Genomic DNA, 19256 nt, shown 5'->3' with positions numbered 1-19256 from the left:
TGTGGCTGTTCTAAGGACCCCCGTTTGCTTAAATCTCTGCAGGAACTGGAAGAGCAGGTCGGCCATGAAGAGGGCATGGGTCAGGCCTTAAAAGAAGAATCTCAGCGCAAAGAAGCTGTTCTGCAACAGCTGAAGGCTGCAATGAAGGAGGTAAGTCAACTCTTCTTTCTTTAACTTGGCCAAAGTTTTTCTCATTTCTTGAGGGATGCAGGAATTCAGAAAATTGTTGGATTTATATCCTCACCTAGAAGAGGATAAGGACACAGGCAAACAAACTGTGGCAAGCTGGGTATAACCCCTCATACTTCAGCATTCCTCAGTTATTTGCTAATGTCCTAGGAAGATGGATGCCTTTTTAATCATCTAGCAATAAGATTAGACTTTTTTGAGCATAGCCATTTTCCTGCTCTCAGTATCTTTTTATTTTTTTATTTTTTTTTGGGGGGGGGGGGATGCAGTTCGCATCACTTTAAAAATTGAGTGTCAGCCTGCTACCTCTACTAGTGCTGTTTCGTGTCTGGGGTTATTTTAGGGTCCTCAAGACTTCCGTGGCCTTCTTGGTGCATTGAATGAATGAAATACTTGTATAGTGCACAATGCGAACTGAATCGCCTCTCGCATTGTTTCCCATCATCCTTATAGAAAACTGGAAGAACCCTGACAAGGGTTCTGTACCCATTTCAGAAGGACTTGGGTATAAAAAAAAAAAAAAAAAAAAGTGGGATGCTCCTGTTGCTCCAGCAGTATCCCATCCTAACAAAGCCTTGCCCACCCCTGCGGAAGGTGCACCTGTTTTCAAAGACTCCATAGACAAGTGATTTGCCATTCCTTTAAAAAAAAAACAAAAAAAAATTGCTCTCAATGACAGGCCCTGGTTTGCAACCTGCCCTGGCTGTGACACTAGTCTGCCAAAATTTAACTGGTTGGGCTAAAGCCATCAGAAGGGATGTGGTTACTATTCAGGACCTCATGCCTGCAGCCTTAAACTACTGCTTGGACTTGTTGTTGGGCATCTCCTGTCATGAACATGAGAAGAAAAGCACATTGCTTCACATGCCCAGAAAGGTTCATCCATCCTGGAGTCCAAAAAGGCATCCTTTTATATACTCCTAGGCCAAGATCAAGCCTAGCACCCAGTCCACTCGCAGACCATGGACTTCAAGCCCTCGGAAAAGTCTTCCTCAGCATGAAGGATTGCCCCCCCACTTTCCAAAATGGGGAGACCTCTGAGTCTTTATGGACATTTGAACATCCAGCATCTTGGATGTTTGGGTGGAGGTGGTGGTTTTCAGAAGCTACAAGCTAGAATCCTGCTTTCCGCAACATAAGCGCCTGCAGGAACTTAAAGTGATTGTAAAGGGATTAAAAAAAAAAACTATCCTACTTGCCCCTCCCATTTGCCGAGTGCCCCATAGCAGGCCACCTGCTGTGAGGGCACTTGTGTGTGCTCACTCCTGACACGGCTCTCTGCATCCATAAGACACAGAACGCAGCTCAGCCACATTCCCAGCTTACTGGCCATGATTGACAGCAACGGGAGCCAATGGCTCCTGCTGCATCTCAGCAAATCAGGTGGGAGAGACCCAGGAGAGCCTCGGGCCTTGTGCACATAGCTGAAGAGGTAAGGGGGCTCTCGGTGGATCAAAAGATTCTAGTGTGGCGGTCTCATCCCTGATACATTTTGAACAAAATATCCCCCTATATAAATGGGATTATAAGTGACCACCAACACAGAGTGGACCAAAAGGGAAGTAGTCATGGCCAAATACCAGTCTGGGACAAAGCCACACAAACCAATGACAGGCATTTGTATGGAATGGTCCCAATACATCTATCTTTGATTTAATATCTCAGAATTATCAACTTACCACCCAACTTTTTGCTCTTCACCCCTGAGGAAAGTTTTCAGCAACTAGAAACGCGTCGGGTGTGGGGTCATCAGCTTAGAGTATGATTAATATTTATTGGTTGTTTTTTTTATGTAATTATGTGTTTATAACATTTTGCTACACCATTGGGACACTGTTTGCTTAGTGGTCCCTCTGGTTTTAATGTATTTATGTGTATCTTTTGTGCTGTATTTGTTAATAAAATGTTTTTGATTTGTGTGTGGTGTTGGTGGTCACTTATAATCCCATTTATATAGGGGGATTTATTTGTTCAAATTGTGCACATAGCTGGATCAAGATCGGGCTTGGGTAAGGATTGGGTGTAAAGCTGCACAGGTTTTTTACCTTCATGCATAGAGTGAACCTTCAGCCTTGCATGTGAGCAAGGTTCAGGAGGGCAGCATTTTCAATTTGTGGGCAACATTAAGAACGTAAGGACATGGAGAATTGTTCAACTCCAAGGTTCTAAAAAATAAGTAATGGGACCCTGTTCTACAGATTAATTTTGAACACAGGTAGGCTGGGTTATGGATCTATGATGTTATGGACACGAACATCATAAAATGTGTATTCTTGTAACAGAACTGAAATTTTAAACTGTTATTTAGCCTTCCCAATTCTCTTCTATTGTGTAATGTAGAGGGAAAGGGGTTTGTAGTTCAAATTGAGAAAGCAGCCTGAGGTGACAATACTGCTCCTCCACAGATGCAATGAGCTTTATCTTAAGACAGCAAGTGTTACTGGCAGTATCGCCAGGTAGAAATAGGATAGAAAAAACTGAAGAAAAAAAAAGAAAACTAATGTAGCCATCTCAGTTTAGGATTATATAGTAAACATTTTTGTTTTTGGGTTTAGATACATTGTAAAGAGAAACTCCATTCAAAATCAATTTCATGTTGGGAGCAGTGGGGAAGGGTTGATATCCTGCTGTATTATTATATTTTTTTTTTTTTTTTTTTTTTAACTTCTTTATTTATTTATTTTTCCTCATTGTACAAAATATCATAACAAACAGCTTATATACACATCAATTAAGCTTATCCACTATATGTATTCACACTTCCTTTGGTATCAATTTATCCCACATTCTATTACCCCCCCCCCCCCTCTTTTCCTCCCGTCCCGCCTTCCCTACCCCATCCTCCCCCTCACCCTCCCTCTCCCAGTGTCCCTCTTATCTAGATCTATCTTGTTATCTCTGTACTTATTTTTAAGCCTGTATTTCGTGGTTTTCAAGCTACTTTGTACCTCATTTACCCTTATCCTTCTTCTTTTCCTTCCTTCCTTCCTTTTCTTCCTTCCTTCTTTTCTTTCTACCACTATTGTTGGTTAGGTGGGTACCCTATTTCATTCAGCCACGGCCTCCAGATTTTCTCAAACCCTATGAGGTTTCCTCTACGTATATATACAGTTTTCTCCTTCCAGATTAAGTCATTGATAACTCGGGACCACTCACTCACAAGAGGTGCGCTCTCGGACTGCCATTTCTGTGCTATCAGTTTCCGTGCTTGATATAAGCAGCGTATAACTGCGAGCGTAGTGTTTTTCTGTTCGCCCGGTGCTTTCCTATGTCCTAGTATACAGGTTTTAGGATCGAGATCCAGATTAATCCCGAATGTTTTATTTATAGTTTCTGCTATTCCTTCCCAGTATCGAAACAGCTTTGGGCACTTCCACATCATATGTAGAAGGTCCCCGCAGCCTCGGCATCTAGGACAATTGGCGTCCGTCCTCCTTCCGAACAGAAACAATCTCTTAGGAGTATAGTAGGCCCTGTATAGTAGCATCAAGTGTGACACTTTCTGTGACGGAGAAACTGATAATAGAGGCCCCAGTTCTAATATTCTCTTCCACTGTTCCTCCGTGATCTCTCCTATGTCCTCTTCCCACTTCTTTCTTTGCTTGGCTAAGCCAGGTTCTATTTTTAGTCCCCTACCTAATAGCCCATAGAGGGTGGATATAACTCCCCTAGATTTATCTATCTTAATTATCTCCTGGGATAGGGATATCTTATCCCACTCAGGGATCTGTGGTCCAAACTGCGCTTTCAGAGCATGCCGGAGCTGTAGATATTGAAAGAATGTTTGTTGCGGTAAATCATATTCCTTTTTTAAATCCGTAAATGTTTTCAGTATTGTACCCTCATAAATTTGACCCAACTTGACTATTCCTTTCTTCTCCCATATATTAATTCTCCCCATTAACAATATTTCCTGCAAGTTCTTATTATCCCACAGGGGCGTATGTTCTGACCAGCCTGTACATCCCAGCATCTTTTTTACTGTTCTCCATACTTTGTTTAGCATATTTATTATGGGGTCCTTACGCTGAATGGAACTTGCTTCCAGTGCATCTACCAATTTTTCATGTGGAGCTCCAATCAGCATTGCTCTGCCATTTGGGTTACCCTCCCCCTCCTGATTACATCTCACCAGATGTTGCAATTGCGCTGCTAAGTAATAATTCCTAGGGTTGGGCACGGCTAGTCCCCCCTTATCCATTGGCTGCTGTAACGCCTGGAGTCGAATTCTCGCTTGTCCCTTTTTCCAAATTAGCTCCCGAAAGAGAGTTTCAAATTTTTTAAACCACTTTTTTCCTATCCACACCGGGGCGTTGTGCAGAACATACAACAATTGTGGCAGCCATATCATTTTTATCAAGCTGCAACGACCCGCCACCGACAAGGGAAGTCGACTCCAGACGTCACAGCTTCGCTTGAATTTTCCCAATAGCGGAAGCATATTTTTATCAACGTATTGCTCTAAGTTTACTGTTAAATATATACCTAGATATTTCATTGAGTCTACCATTTTCAATTGCGGTATCCCAGTCGCAATCACTGCGGCTGGGGTATCCACTTGGAGCAGTTCTGACTTCCCCCAATTTATTGTCAAACCTGTGAAGCCTCCAAAGTCCTCAACAAGTTTAATTGCCTTTACCAGAGAATGACCAGTGTCTCCTAGAAAGAGAAGAACATCATCTGCATAAAGTGCAATCCTCTCCTCTCTATCCTCTTCCCTTTGAAAACCAGATATCTCAGGGTCTGACCTAATAGCAATCGCCAACGGCTCCATTGCAATAGCGAAGAGCAGAGGGGAGAGAGGGCACCCCTGCCTTGTCCCCCTGCTCATCTCTATTCTTTCAGATTGTTCTTTATTTATTCTTACTTTTGCACTGGGGTCACTGTACATCATTTTAATCCATCCGATGAACGCGGGGCCGACCCCACACCCCTCCAGGACACGCCACAGGTATCCCCATTCTAGACTGTCAAATGCCTTTGTCATGTCCAGAGATAGGATGGCCCTCGAGCCCGCGTTCATCGGGGGGGTCTGAATATTTAAAAATGCCCTTCTTATATTCATACTGGTTGATCGTCCGGCAATAAAACCTGTCTGATCTATGTGTATCAGTCTATTAATGACTTTATTTAGCCTATTTGACAATACCTTCGCCAAAATTTTAGCATCAGAACATAAAAGTGATATCGGCCTATATGAGGCTACCTCTTGAGGGTCTTTCCCTTCTTTAGGTATTACAATAATGGTCGCCTCCAACATGGATACTGGCAGCTTCCCCTCTACCTTTGCCCCTTTCAAAGTCCTAAGTAGTTCTGGAAGTAAAATTTCACTGTATTTCTTGTATAGTTCCACCGGTAGGCCATCTGGCCCAGGGGACTTTTGGTTAGCCATACCAGTCACTGCCTGCTGTATCTCGCTAAGGGTTATAGGGGCTTCCAGATCATCCCTCTCCTCTTGAGTGAGGGTTGGAAATTTCACTTTTTCCAAAAATGCGCTCATGCCTTCTTCATTCCTCTGGCCTCGAGTTCTGTATAGTTCCTCATAGAAGACCCTGAAGGCCTCTACTATCTCCTTTTCACTTGTAAGAACTGTCCCGTTCATGGATTTAATCGCTGGGATTGTAGCTGAGGGGGAATTAGTTTTTACTAGCTGGGCTAATGTTCTCCCGACGCTCTCTCCCTCCCCAAAATAGCGTTGCTTCTGAAATAATCGCTTATTTTCTTCCCTTTTTATGATTACCGACCTATACCCATGCTGTTTGTTTAACCATATTCTTTGTTTTTCATAGGTGGGATCCTGGACATAGTTCTCCTCTGCCTCTATTACTTCCTTCCTAATTTTTTCCTCCCAGCTCCTAGATTTTTGTTTAATTTTAGTCACCTGGTGAATCAGAATACCTCTAGTGTATGCTTTTAATGTATCCCATATTGTGTTAGTTGGGGCAGTGTCTATATTGAATACTATAAACTCTTTTAATCTTTTTGGAATTTCTTCTACATCTTTCATTAATTCAAGCCAAAACGGGCTTATTCTCCAATCCCCCGGTGTTTTTCTTTTTTCCCCTGTTCTCAGTACTATTTTCAAAAATGAGTGGTCAGATATTCCCCTAGGTAGATACTCTATATTTCTTACATCTTGCAACGCTTCCTCATTACCCAGGGCTAGGTCTATTCTGGATAGTGTTGAGTGAGAACTTGAAAAGCAGGAGTATTGCCTTACATTCATATTCCTCACCCTCCACATATCCAGTAGTCCTACTTCCTTCAGGAAGTGACTTAATCTTGTTAACCCCGTTTCTCCTGATTGAAGTTTACTGGGGAGCCTGTCAGCCCCTCTATCAAGCACTTCGTTGAAGTCCCCCAGAACTATTACCGGTACCTCCTCTTTATCTGCCAAAAAGTCCATTAGTCTATACACCACCTCCATCTTAAACGGGGGTGGCACATAGACACACGCCAGAACACATGGCCTGTCCTCCAAAACACAATATAAGAAGATATAACGGCCCAGTTCATCTAAACTGGCCTGTCTGCAGATGAATCTAACCCCTGTTCCTATCATCACACACACTCCCCTCGAGTAGGATGTGTGGGTGGAGTGGTATTGATTTTGATACCTCCTATTTTTAAATTGGGGAATAGTTAATTTTGTTAAATGTGTCTCCTACAGACAGGCCAGGCCGATCGCATGTCTATCCAGCATCGAAAACACTGCTGCTCGTTTAATCGGGCTCCCCAAGCCTCTTACATTCCAAGAGGCAACATTAAGTACCTTATCCAACATTATTCAACATATACCGAAACAAAATTAAAATAAATAAGCAAAAAGGGGGTGGAGCTTCAAACTTTGTGAAAAATATCCTATAGTATCTCATTCTACCCATATTCCCCCCATATCCACCTAATTTACAAAATCTATACCGGTGTATCATCTTTATAATGGTAGCTTCCAATTGAGCCACTATTTGTGTACAAAATATACAATATATAGCTTTCAACCTTCTGTGATCTTCTGTGTTCAAAATTTTTTTTTGATCCCTTCTACCCTTTCTCCTTTTGCAGTCCCTCCCAGCTCCCCCCCCTCCCACCCCATCCCTCCAACCCGCCCCCTCCCTCCCCATCCCCCCAGCCCACCACCACCTATCTAGGTACTCCCTTAAGGGGGTATACATGGCCCTTACACACTCCTCCCTTCCATCCTTCCCTCCCTTTGCATCCCCACACTTATTACACTCTACTTCCACCCTAGGGGAGACAGACACCACAAAAGTAAAACAGATATAAAGAAAAAAAAGAAATAAAACCTTAATCCCTATCTCCCCTATTATCATTGTTTCATACCTCATTTAAGTCTCCCGCAACTCTCTCCCTGTACTCCTAAAAAAGAATTGTTCAAAAAGAAGAGACCCCTATTCCCCTCCCCCACCCCCTTAATGCGTCTGTAATGACTCCTTGTTAGCCTCGAGCCATAAGGTTACATCTCCCGGGGCGTCAAACACCCGTATTCCCCCCCAGTGTCGCTATTCGCAAGCGTGCTGGGTATAAGAGGGCATATGTAATCTTATGGGTTCTTAAGGTACGTTTAACCTCTAAGAAATCGGCCCTTCGCCTCTGCAGTTCTGGTGAATAATCTGAATAAAAAGAAATCTTTACACCATCATACATAACACTCCCCATGTCTCTAGCCTTACGCATCAATGTCACTTTGTCATTGTAATTAAAAAATTTCAAAATCATTGGTCTAGGACGGCCTCCAGGAGGCGGGGCTTTAAAAGGGACCCGATGGGCCCTTTCTATTGAAAAGAAAGGTGAAAATTTTTCTCTGCCAAATAGTTCTATGAACCATGTCTCTAAAAATTTTATAGGGTCAGAGCCTTCACATCTCTCAGGCAATCCTAGCACCCTAATATTGTCTCTTCGAAGTCTATTTTCTACTTCATCCATTCTGGCAGTTTGGCTGGTTAATTGTTTTCTCAAACTGTTAACCTCCTGATGTAATGGGTGTAGAACATCTTCCATTTGGCTTATCCTTATTTCTAGTGCTGCCGTTCTTTCCGCTGCGTTATGTATGTCCTGTCTAATCAATAGTAGCTCTTCCTTCATATTTTTAAATTGGCCGCATAGATCTCCCAGCGAGTTTTTGCATGCATTAACAGCTTGAAGGACCTCTCTTAATGTTGGTTCCTCTTCAATAGGGGGGTTACTTTTGGTACCTAATTCGGTCTCATTATGGGTTATCCCTTGATGTTTGCTTGCATTCTTTGAGCTGGGTGCTGCTACAATTTTTGAGCCTGAAGGACCTTGGCTTTTTCTATCCACTGATCCCCCCTGTTGAATTTTTACTTGAATAGGCTGGGCTTGTTGTTCCGTTTGCTCCCCCTTCATTGGAGACTGACCCGATGTACGGGTATATCGCTCTAGTTTTGCTGCAGCTGATCGTGCAACCTGGGCGTTTTTTTCCTTTGAGGAGCGGAGGTGTTGTGCCCCTTCGTTCTCCTCCAGTGCCTGATCCTCTCCTCTTCTCCTTGACATCTTTAATATTCAGGTATGGTGCAAAGAATCTAGGCCTAACCCCAGAAAAAAGGCAAAAAAAAAACAAAATAATAAAAAAAAAAAAAAAAATGGGGGGTAATAATAGTAGTAGAGCAATAGCTCAAAGCAGCTCAAAACAGCTAAAAAATATAACAAGAGGGGGGGGGGGGGGGAGGGGTGAGTCCCTGTACTGAGTCAGCCAAATGTATATAGACCAGTCAGTTTTTCCCTTCAGCGAGAGCGTGCGTCAAGTATCTTGTTTATAGGACCGCACCTGCGGAGGGCTTATAACATTTGACCTTTAAGCAGCTGTCCTTTCAGAATTCTTTTTGCCCAGGTATCAAAGCGCTGATATTCACACAGTCATTATACCTCCCAGTCAGAATTACAAAGATATTAACCAGCCTGGGATATCCTTTAAGAATCTCCTCAAATAGACAGCTTATTTCCACAAGTAAAAGCAAAAGTTTTCCTACCAGGAGGGAGAGTGAGTGCTTACTCCAGTCCTGGTCCCAGCTGCTCAGCGCTTCTGCGTTCTGTCAGGCCTCCCCCACCTCCACTTCACATACCTCGGGAGCCTTCTAGTTTCCTCCGGGCTCAGCTGCTGGGGCGTCTCTCAGAACGATATTCGTCTGTGCCGCTTCTCGCTGTGTTCTCGCGGTCTTTGCGCTGCTCTCCGACAGTCCTCGGCTTCTCTCGGCGATCTTCGGCGTGCCTCGGCGATCTCCGGCTGTTTTCCGGATGCATGCAGGTGCCTTCGGAAATCTCCGACCTCAGTAAATTCTCCGGAGCTCCTCAAGCGTTCGTATATACGGCCGCCTCGCCGCTCTGCCTTCCCAGCCAGGGTGCACTAGACGTCGGAGCACAGAGAGAGAACCCGTCGGCACGCCATTCACCTCACATCACCTCGCCGTCTCCACACCTCCCACACCTTCCACATCCGGCCACTCCCCACAGACATGGCTTTTCAGACGTCTTCCCTTTTTTATTTTTTTTTTAATTAGCAGTTTGATATGCTGTCAGGGGAACTATACATTCCCTGTGTTGTTGTTGTTGTTGTTGTTGTTGTTGTTATCCTAGTAGTTAAGAGTGAAAAAGCTAAATTTTGCTGCCCCACTAAGATATCTTATAGTTTCTAAACGCATAAATCTCTCTATAATTCATGCAATGAAGAAAACAAGCATAAGAATGTGTCTTGTCAAAAACTACTGTACAGTAAAATCGCAATACAAAATATGCATTTATTGATAATAGACTATACTTTTTCTTACTAAATAAACAGGAATATTTCTGACTTGGTAAGGCAAATCACAAGAACCCATAGCAAATAAGAATTAATTATTCTCTGACCTAACATCACATGTTACCATTGTTCTTTAAAACTGTTTACTCAATAAACCAGATGCTTATTTTTCTTCCAGTTGGCAATACAAAACCAGGACCTAATGGAGCGCAATGTAACTCTGCAAGAGCAGATGCGACTGGCATGTGTAAAGGGACAGCCTATACAGATGGAGGCTAATCAACTTCTCAAGCTTTTCAAAGAGATGAATCGCTGTCAAAAGGATCTACGATCTATATGCACTCTGCTAAGCCAAGGAATGCAGGGCTCAGACCCCAATCTGTCCATGCTACTAGGAGTACACTGTAAGCTTGTCACCATTATACTTGTATTAAACTTGTTTGTTCGTAACGTGCTAATATAGTCCATAGAGCTGAGTTGATAAAGTAAACATGTTGCCCTTAAGATGCAGATGCAAAGGCAGGAGGCTTAAGGCTATACAAGTAAGGTGGATGGAGACATCCTCCCCACTGTGCCATTTTATTCTGACAGCAGAGCTCTTTTGCTGTCGGAATAAACTGAACATTGGCTGCAGCCAACATTTTACTGCTGTGGAACAGGGAGGGCCACAAACAGATTGAAATTCAGCCATTGCCCTGCTGGCTGAGGGGACAGCTAGACACTAAAGGTTTTTTTACCTACATGCATAGGTAAAAAACCTTCAGCCTTTACAACCACTTTAAAAGAGAATTCCTAGCACTTTTAAAATAGTTTGGGCCAAATGGTCCAGCTGCTGCTTATGCTGTAATATACTTTTGTAACTTGTGCTACGTAGAGTAAGCAGTGTAGTTTTCTGGCAGTAGTATGATAGACTTCCCCTCTTCTTGTGGCTATACGGTAAATGTATTGTCTCTCTGCCATTTAGGAGAAGCCTTGTATTTTTATCAAAGGATACAAGGCCTTTGCTGATTGACCAAGGTGGAGAGGCGGGCAGCTGATATTCTCATCTCTTTCAGCCCATGGTGCTTCTTTTTTTCGCTTAGAATCCCTTTGGATTGCATAAAGAGAGGCCAGTCTCTCTTCTGATAGTTGCAGCAGAGGATCTGGATGACTAGGGTTAAATTTTCTTGATGCCAAATTTAGTCACTGACTCGTCTATTGCAGCGCTACTGTTCCTGTGCGCATCCCCAAGTGACGCCTAGTACATTTGCATGGGCCACATTCAAGAAAAGTTTCCTTAAGTGGGCACTTCCTGTTGAAGATCTACCATATTTTGTCTTATCAAGACCCTCAATCCCTGTTGACGATAATCCTGTGTCTGCTACCAGTAGATAAGGAGTTATAAGCACTCTGTAAAGATCTTTTTCTTCTTGACAGGCCCTGCCGTGCAACCTAAGGATGCGCCCATGGCAGGTTGTCAAACTATTGCTGCCTGGACTAAGTGTGTGCCCTGTAATTCTAGTTCCATCCTGGGGGGATGCCTTTGTCTACAATCACACTGTGTGAATTGCTTGGCAGATGCAATTTGCCAAATCTAGTGTCTCTAGCCACACGCTCAGGATTCTCTGGCTCAAATGCTGGTCAGATGAGCTCCCATGGAATGCCTAGTTGGCCCCTCCTTGGATCAATATATTATGGAGATCATAGGGGGGTTGGAGTAATCTCATCCAGAAGAAAAAGGCCTGTGCCTCTACCAGTAGATCTTCTAAAACTCCTTTTTAGGAAGGGTTCCTTTCATACCTCTTAGTCTTTAAATGCCACGTATAAGACTGGAACATACTTTTGAAAGAAGAAATGACCCTCCAAGCCAGCTAAGACTGCTGCCAAGGCCTCTTCAGAGGGATGGGACACCCCAGCTTCTGAAAGCAGGAGAATGCCTGTTGACCACCTGGCCCCAGGAAAAATATCAGCTGCTTAGGTCCAGTGTCATTTTCATTTTCTTTGTAAAGTGGAGTTTTGCACTCTGCCTCCTCCAATATTTTTAACCTCTTTACTTAACATCATGGTGAGTGCATCTGCCCAGTCGGTGTTTAAGAAAGAGGCCCTTAGTGGCCTTGAAATGTTGCTTCATAAAATGTCCTGTCTGTTTATCTAAACATGGTGTGCTGGTGATCTCTTGGATTGGACTCACATGGGCGATTACATGCATTGACAAGATTCCAGTGGCAAGAATTTAGTGGACTCTTGCAGTTGGGATGACCAATGTATGCGAATAGAGGTGGCCACGCAGCCTTTACAAAGTAGAGACAGGCTGACAGCAGCGGTCGCTGTTCACTTGTATCCGCACACCAAGCAATTACCTGTGGTTAGGGACAGATGAGCAACCCTAGAAGCTGTCAGATGCAAGGAATTTTAAACACACTCATGACTTCTTCTGTAACAGCCAGGAATATATTTACTACTGTCAAGCCAACTGTTGGCTTTCTGTTAGAAGTCATTTTGGCACCACCAGGTCTACGCGAAAATGGGCTATCCACTCTAGTCTAATGAGCAAGCGTTGTAAAAAAAATAAGTAGCATCACACACAAAAAAAAAAAGTTCTCCCCACCTCCATGTAAATTCATGCGTCAGGTGCGCCTGCATATGAAAACGACAATTGTGCTACACATAATAGAATGGAGTGAGAGCAGTAATTCTTGGCCACAGTTAATGCTAAACTGATAACTTGCTAAGTCTTTCGATGCGTCGCCTGTGGACAAGTTTGTTACGATTTATTTGGAGATCTGCTTTAATGATGGCACTTTTCACATCACCACTCTCCCACATGGATACAACTATGCAATACCCGTATAGCTGTTTTCAAGAACAGACTTTTCAAAGACTTTGATATTCGTGTATCCAAGCATACAGATGTATGTAGTTATTTCTTGACATTTTTGTTCAAGCTAACTATACATTTTTTTTTCTTTTCAATAGCAAGATCAATTGTAGAAGACCAAGAAGAACCATCAGATTTACTGTCTCTTGAAAGGTATCGGAATGGAATAGACCAGCTTAAAAAGGACATTGAGGATTTGCGTACTACCATAAGTGATCGTTACGCCCAGGACATGGGAGATAACTGTGTTACACAGTGAAAGACTTTCAAAAATGGCCTGTATCACAACGCCTGCTTACCTTCACTAGATAGTTATGGCTTTTCTAGGATGAAGAGGACTCCATTTCATGGCATTAAAAGCAGGCAATGTAAATGTTTATCCTGGAAATTAAGAAACAAGTTTAAAGGGGAAGGCCTACATTGCACACTACTGACTTGGTTATTGAAAGAAATCTGGCATCACGGTTGGACTTTGAATCTGTGTTCTTGTATGTAAAACAGCATTTGGTTGTTTTTGTTTTATCTTTATTTAATAAACTATTTCATGCGGCTTGTATTTTATATATACTCAGGATAAATGTAACCAACCTCCTTTGGGTTTTCTACGTGACATGTCTGGTCTTTTTGGTAATTATGGAAAATGCTGCATATCTATTTCTTTCAAAGTTCATAGCCACACAACTGCAGGCATTCATATTTTATGGTCATAAATTGGTTTAATAGGCTGCATGCAAAAGTTTAATTGAGTAGTTGCATTTAATAATGAGCATCAAAATAATGCTGAGAATGAACTAACAGTTTTATAGAAGCCTTGGCAGAAATAGAAAATAGTTTTTGTTAGTATTCTTGATGGGACAATGAATAATATTCTGAAACCACTGACTTGTACTGCCACCTTTCTGGAGAATTGGGCAAAGACAAAACTGAAGGACAGCCCGGTATACCCCTTCCACTCCCAGCCTGCCTCCGTTTAAGTAGTTGTAAAGTCAGAGTAGGATTACTGCCAGCTCCTGTTATACCAAGGTATACTACACAGTGTAAATGTTTGTTTGGCATAATTTTAATCAGTCCCCCCCCCCCCCCTTTTTTTTATTTTTTTTTTTATTTTATTTTTTATTTTTCCCCACATAGCCTCTGTGCGGTCACATGACCTCCCGCCTCTCTCCTCTTCCAATCTAAGGGCTACAGCAGGAGGGGCTAAACCCCCCCCCCCCCCATTGCAGCCAGGAGGTCACAGGATCACTGGTCTCAGCCCCTACCCCTGTAGCCCTTTAGATCAGGGGTGGAGAGCGGTGGGAGGTCCTGTGACCGCACAGAGGCAAGCTGAAAGACCTGACTAACCTCTAACCTGGGTCGATCTTGCCAAAGGTCACCAGCCTGGGCTCACTGACAATGCCTTACAGTGCAGTCCATACAGTGATTCAGGGAGAACCTAAATCTCCAGAAATCAGCACTAGAACTGTCTTGCTGCTTTGAGTATCCGGGCCTGATATTGGGCACATCCCCTGTCCAAGGTTTTCCTTCTTTTGGACAAGCTTCTGCCTCCACTCTGCAGTTCAGAAGGCATATGACCCTCTGTTTTTTTGCATGAGGGATTTGGGTTTATTGGTGTCCTCCTTCAGGGCAGTTCCATATGCCCAATTTTATTGCACGCTGTTGCAACTCAACATTCTTGCAGCATGGAACAAGAGGGTCTAGTCTCTATATCCTCCTGTATGCCTGACCAGCAAGACCAGGCTTGCCCTGGTGTGGTGGGTCATGATTGTACTCCTGGAATCGGGAAAATCTTCCCTTCTAATATTTTGGAAGGTGCTCATACTACAGTGATTTCCAGCTTCTACAGGGATTACATAGGTATGGACCATGCGTGCATGCATGCATGCGTACATTGGTCCAAGCTGCAGATGGCACAGTGCTGGATTGAACAAGGGCTCATGTAAGTAAAAGGGGAGGTGGAGGGGGAGAGGTCGATACTGATGACTAAACATGTTTTTTTTACCTTTTTTTTAATGTGTTCCTTGTAAAAAAAAAAAAAAAGTTTAGGCTTTATAACCACTTTAAATCCTTTTCTTGGAGTACATAACAGGACATCAATCTCTCCACTCTGTTCTTACAGTTGTATGATCCACTCCTTTCATGGCTTGCTACTAAATTGAGGCAAGGTGCAAGTGGACATGGTTATACTGGACTGTCTTTTCACCTGCTTTGCTAGTGTCCAATATTACTGAAGCTGGCAGTATGATAGTGTTCTATTACATACTAGCCTTTATCCCAAAATGTACTCCCAAGAAAAGGATTTGGCAGGTAGGACAACATTTTTTCTCTTTCGTTCATTGACTGACGCAGCACCTTTAATCTTGACCTAAGGGTTATAGCGACACCTTCAGGAGTGGACTAGGCAGAACATGTAAAAACAGCAAAACTGCACAATACCGCCCAGTGGTCAGTCCTGCTGGCTAATACCCCCTCACTCCTGTTTCCAGCTTCTCAGTTTATTTCTGCCTAGTGTAGAAGGACCTGGCTCCCTGTGGGGACCATTGGTCCTCGGGATTTTTTTTCTTTTTTCTTCTTCTTTTTTTTTTTTTTCTTCTTCTTTTTGATTCCTGTGATCTACCATCAACAGCTGGGCTGGGTGACAGGCTGAATAATATAGATCCTGGTAGTCTCCCCTGCCTGGCCATCAAGCGTGAGCAGACCCTAGCTACGAGCTAGGTCGGCCATGACCTGCCCTGTCTGGTCCAGGGGCGGCCGGTGAGCTATATGCTCCGGTGCACACATATGACCGGGCTACTGCTGTCCGAGTCGCAGCGTGCCGTGGCAGACACTGCTCGGGTGATGGGTCTGTCTGTGGAATGCGTCCAGCAGTCTCTGCAGGAGGGATAAGTACATGGTAAGAGTCTCGGCAGGATGGAGCAGCTGGGCATTCCCTGGGAGGTTGACTAGGGGGTATCTCATTCTCCCTTTCTTCTCTCCCTGTCCCTTCCCCTCCTCCCCATGCTATGGGCCACTGTGTGACTGGGTATAAGAGGTGCGGTGCACATACCTGGCAGGGAATCTGAGTCCTGGCAGGGGGCTGCGCTGGGCGGTTGGTGGTCTGCTCGTTTTCTCCCTGTTTTTATGCTTCTTTTTTTTTTGCATTTCTGTGTGTTTGCCATGTGGGGTCTGGCCGCTGCGGCCATTTTCTTGTAGCCGCAGCCAGTTTTCTTAAGTGCGGCCATTTTCTTGAAGTCCGGCGGCTTTTTTGCCAGCACTCTCATTTGTGTTTTGCTGAGGTGGCAGTTTTCTAGTAGCCCCAGCTTTGTTTCACTCTAGCACTGGGTGGCCGTTTCACTCTGGAACAGCACGAAACTGACACAGAACACCTCGTGGCTGGCACAGGGGAGAGCTGATGGTGGCAGCGCAGTACCTGGGTCAGGGTGGTGAGTGCTGTAGGGGGCCCCTCAGTCTGGCAGCTAGAAGGGTGGGATTTTGTTGTGGCTTGCCTTAGTTCCCTAATCAGTGACAGGCGAGAGTGGGTCAGCATGGCGTCAGAAGCTGTCGCTTCTTCTCCAGACATCCCTGTTATTACAACCGGCTCACCTGCACCTGCGGTGCCTATGGGTGCTTTGTCGGCAGTTCTGGACTCCTTTGTTGCCAGGGTGGAAGCGGAGTGCAAGCGAAAGGGGGGTAAAAAACGCCACCTCCCTTTGTCTTCTAGGGAGAGCTCTGATTCAGACTCGGGCCCCGCTGTGACAGGTGGCCCCTGTTTTGACATGTCAGAGGATGCAGACCAGGACTATCCAGACAGAGAGGATGACTCCGGGTCAGCGCAGGAAAAAGAGCTAGTAGGAGCACTGTTGCAGCAGTGCGGGATACCCTAAAGATAGAGGATACAGTGGGGGCATCTGCAGAGGCGTCGGTCCCTTTTGGGGCCCGCACTGCTAAGGTGTTTCCCTACCTAACTTATTTTGGTAAGTTTATTTAGAAGGAGTGGGGAAGTACGCAGCGGGCCTTTTCAGTCAGGAGACAGATGACGGTGTGTTACCCATTTGAGGAGAGCTTCCTGAAAAAATGGACATCTCCAGTTGTTGACCCCTGGTATCCAGGTTAAATAAGGTAACCACGATTCCGGTGGAGGGACTCCTGCCTTCAAGGACCTGGCCGTCAGAAGGGCCGAGGCGGTTGCCCAGTCCATGTTTATGGTCATGGCGTCAGCATTGTGGCCAGTGTTAGCCATGGCCCTGGGCTAAGTTATTGCACCACGAGTTGGAGAAGCAACAGGTTTCCCCAGTCTGCACTGAACTGGCAATCCAGAAAGGGTAAGGAGCCACGCCAAAGGCAAATTTTTGTCCGCCTGGGTCGGCAGGTAAGCGTTCCCAGTCCAACAAGGTGCCTGCTGAGGGACAAAAGTGTCCCTGGTTTCACAAGCCTGCGAGCAAATCTGTTTTGCCCCCGTCTGCCTCGGGTGGGAGGCTGCCTGTGGGAGTTTGCAGCATGGTGGACCTACCTTCTTTCCGACCAGTGTGTCTGCGAACTGGTTACAAGATAGTTTCTTGTCCGCCAAACAGATTTTTTTCCCTCCCAACCTTCATCTTCTTCTGGCTTGTCGGGAGGCCCTGTTTGGGGCAGTACAGGATCTGCTGCAGCACGGGGTGATAGTAGCTGTACCGACACCGGAAAGGTTTCAGAGATTATACTCCAATCTGTTTGTAGTCCCAAAGAAGGAAGGGGTCTGTCCGGTCCTGGATCTCAATGCCCTCAACGGCTTCTTGAAAGTGCAAAGGTTCAGAATGGAATTGGTTCGCTCTGTGGTCGCTGCACTCCACCAGGGGGATTTCTTGGCATCTTTGGACATCAAGGATGCATACTTGCATGTCCCCATATGCGGCAGGCATCAGAGGTTCCTACGATTTGCGGTCGGTTGAGTACTATCAATTTGTAGCTCTCCCTTTTGGCAACGGCGCCAAGGTGCTAGCCCAAATTCTGGCATTGCTAAGACAACGAGGGATCGCAGTTGTGGGTTACCTGGACAACCTCCTCCTGAGAGCAGCTTCCTCTTCAGATTTAAGGGAGGATGTGGCGATCGCCATACAAACTCCCCGGGAGTTTGGTTGGGTGTTTGTGACAGATCTCGGATACCCCTGCTGAGCATCTCCGCCAGACCTGTCTCCTGTCCTCCAAACGCACCCACAGCCTGCAGATTTGCCATAACCAGCCCTTAACCCCTCAATCATGAGACAAGCCACACAGGTGTTGAGGGTTAAACATCCAGAGCATAAACTGTTTATTAAAAACCAAACATGCACCTTTAAGCACACTTAGGGACGCTCCTCCTAGCCTTGTCATAGAGGGGGTAGGGGACAAGGAAGAACCAATGGGAACTCAACACTTATATATTCAAACAACTACAGTTGAAACACATGAAGAGATTATGATAAGCAGGCAGCCCTTCCTTACACATCCCCTGCTGGGATGTGTCTCCAGACCTTTGTCTATGTGCCCTGACCCAACACAAATAACACAGCAACAAGAAGGGGTGGGGAAGAAGGGCTGTAGCATTACATTACATTATCTCAATGCCGTTTTGTCCCCAAGTCTTGTAGCTCCACGCTTTGGGTATACCACCATCTTGTATATGCCTTTATCAACTAAAGTACATTGTGTAATAAAAGTATATATTTAGCCCGGCTGGACCAATAGGTTTACGTAGCCAGAAACTACTCCAGGAGCCCCGCCACAGATACCGCATTCACACGTTTCCGATGAACCGGCGACTACAGACACAAAGGTCTGGAGGTGGCATATTCTCCAGGACGTAGGAAACTGCAAATACCCATCCAAATCGCACGTTCTCTGCTGGGCCATAGTCTGTGGGTAGGAGGCGACCCCCACAGCCCCTTCCAAAACACAGTGACATTGGGTTCTGTCACAGTGTTGAACATCCAGAAGTCGGTGTTGATGCCCACTCAATGCCTAGAGTACCTGGGCTTGATTCTGGACTCCTCAGAGACGAGAGTCTTTCTCCCCTCAGACAAGCTGCAGACTTTTCAATCTGCAGTGAAGTTGTTGGTGTCCTGCAGGTGTTCGTCGTTGCGTTTTTGCATGCGAGTTCTGGGTCTCATGGTAGCCACTTTCGAGGCAGTACCATATGCTCAATTCCACACTCGAGTCTTGCAGAAGGAGATCCTGTCTAGATGGAACAAATCTCAGACATCCCTGGATTGTCAAATTCGGGTGAATCAGCTAGTCAGAGAGTCCCTTCTCTGGTGGCTGAGGTCTCCGGCCCTTCGGTCAGGGAAGTCGTTACTCCCTGTCCATTGGACAGTGATCAAAACGGACACCAGCCCGACCGGCTGGGGTGGTAGTTTGGAGTGTACAGTCGGCCCTGGGTCACTGGACGCAGGAAAAATCCCGCCTGCCAATAGATGTGCTGGAGCTTCGGACGATCAGGCGGTG

General features: G+C 45.0%; 1 protein-coding gene across 1 annotated transcript in view; it reads left to right on the top strand.

Moving 5' to 3' along the window:
- The window catches only part of CEP85 (centrosomal protein 85), a 54533-nt gene extending 41151 nt beyond the window's left edge, over nt 1-13382 (top strand). The window contains exons 12-14 of the mRNA XM_077481052.1: nt 43-150; nt 10143-10368; nt 12920-13382. Coding sequence (XP_077337178.1) covers nt 43-150; nt 10143-10368; nt 12920-13080 — 495 coding nt within the window. The 3' untranslated portion in view covers nt 13081-13382. The remainder of the gene's footprint in view (nt 1-42; nt 151-10142; nt 10369-12919) is intronic.
- Nucleotides 13383-19256: the final 5874 nt, after the last annotated feature.

This window comes from Lithobates pipiens, unplaced genomic scaffold (assembly GCF_037356315.1).
Source record: "Lithobates pipiens isolate NorthernLeopardFrog02 unplaced genomic scaffold, aLitPip1_a1.2 Scaffold_16, whole genome shotgun sequence".
Classification (NCBI taxonomy): Eukaryota; Metazoa; Chordata; class Amphibia; order Anura; family Ranidae; genus Lithobates; species Lithobates pipiens.
Note: the sequence above shows the minus strand (reverse complement) of the source record. Positions and strands in the feature narration are given on the sequence as shown.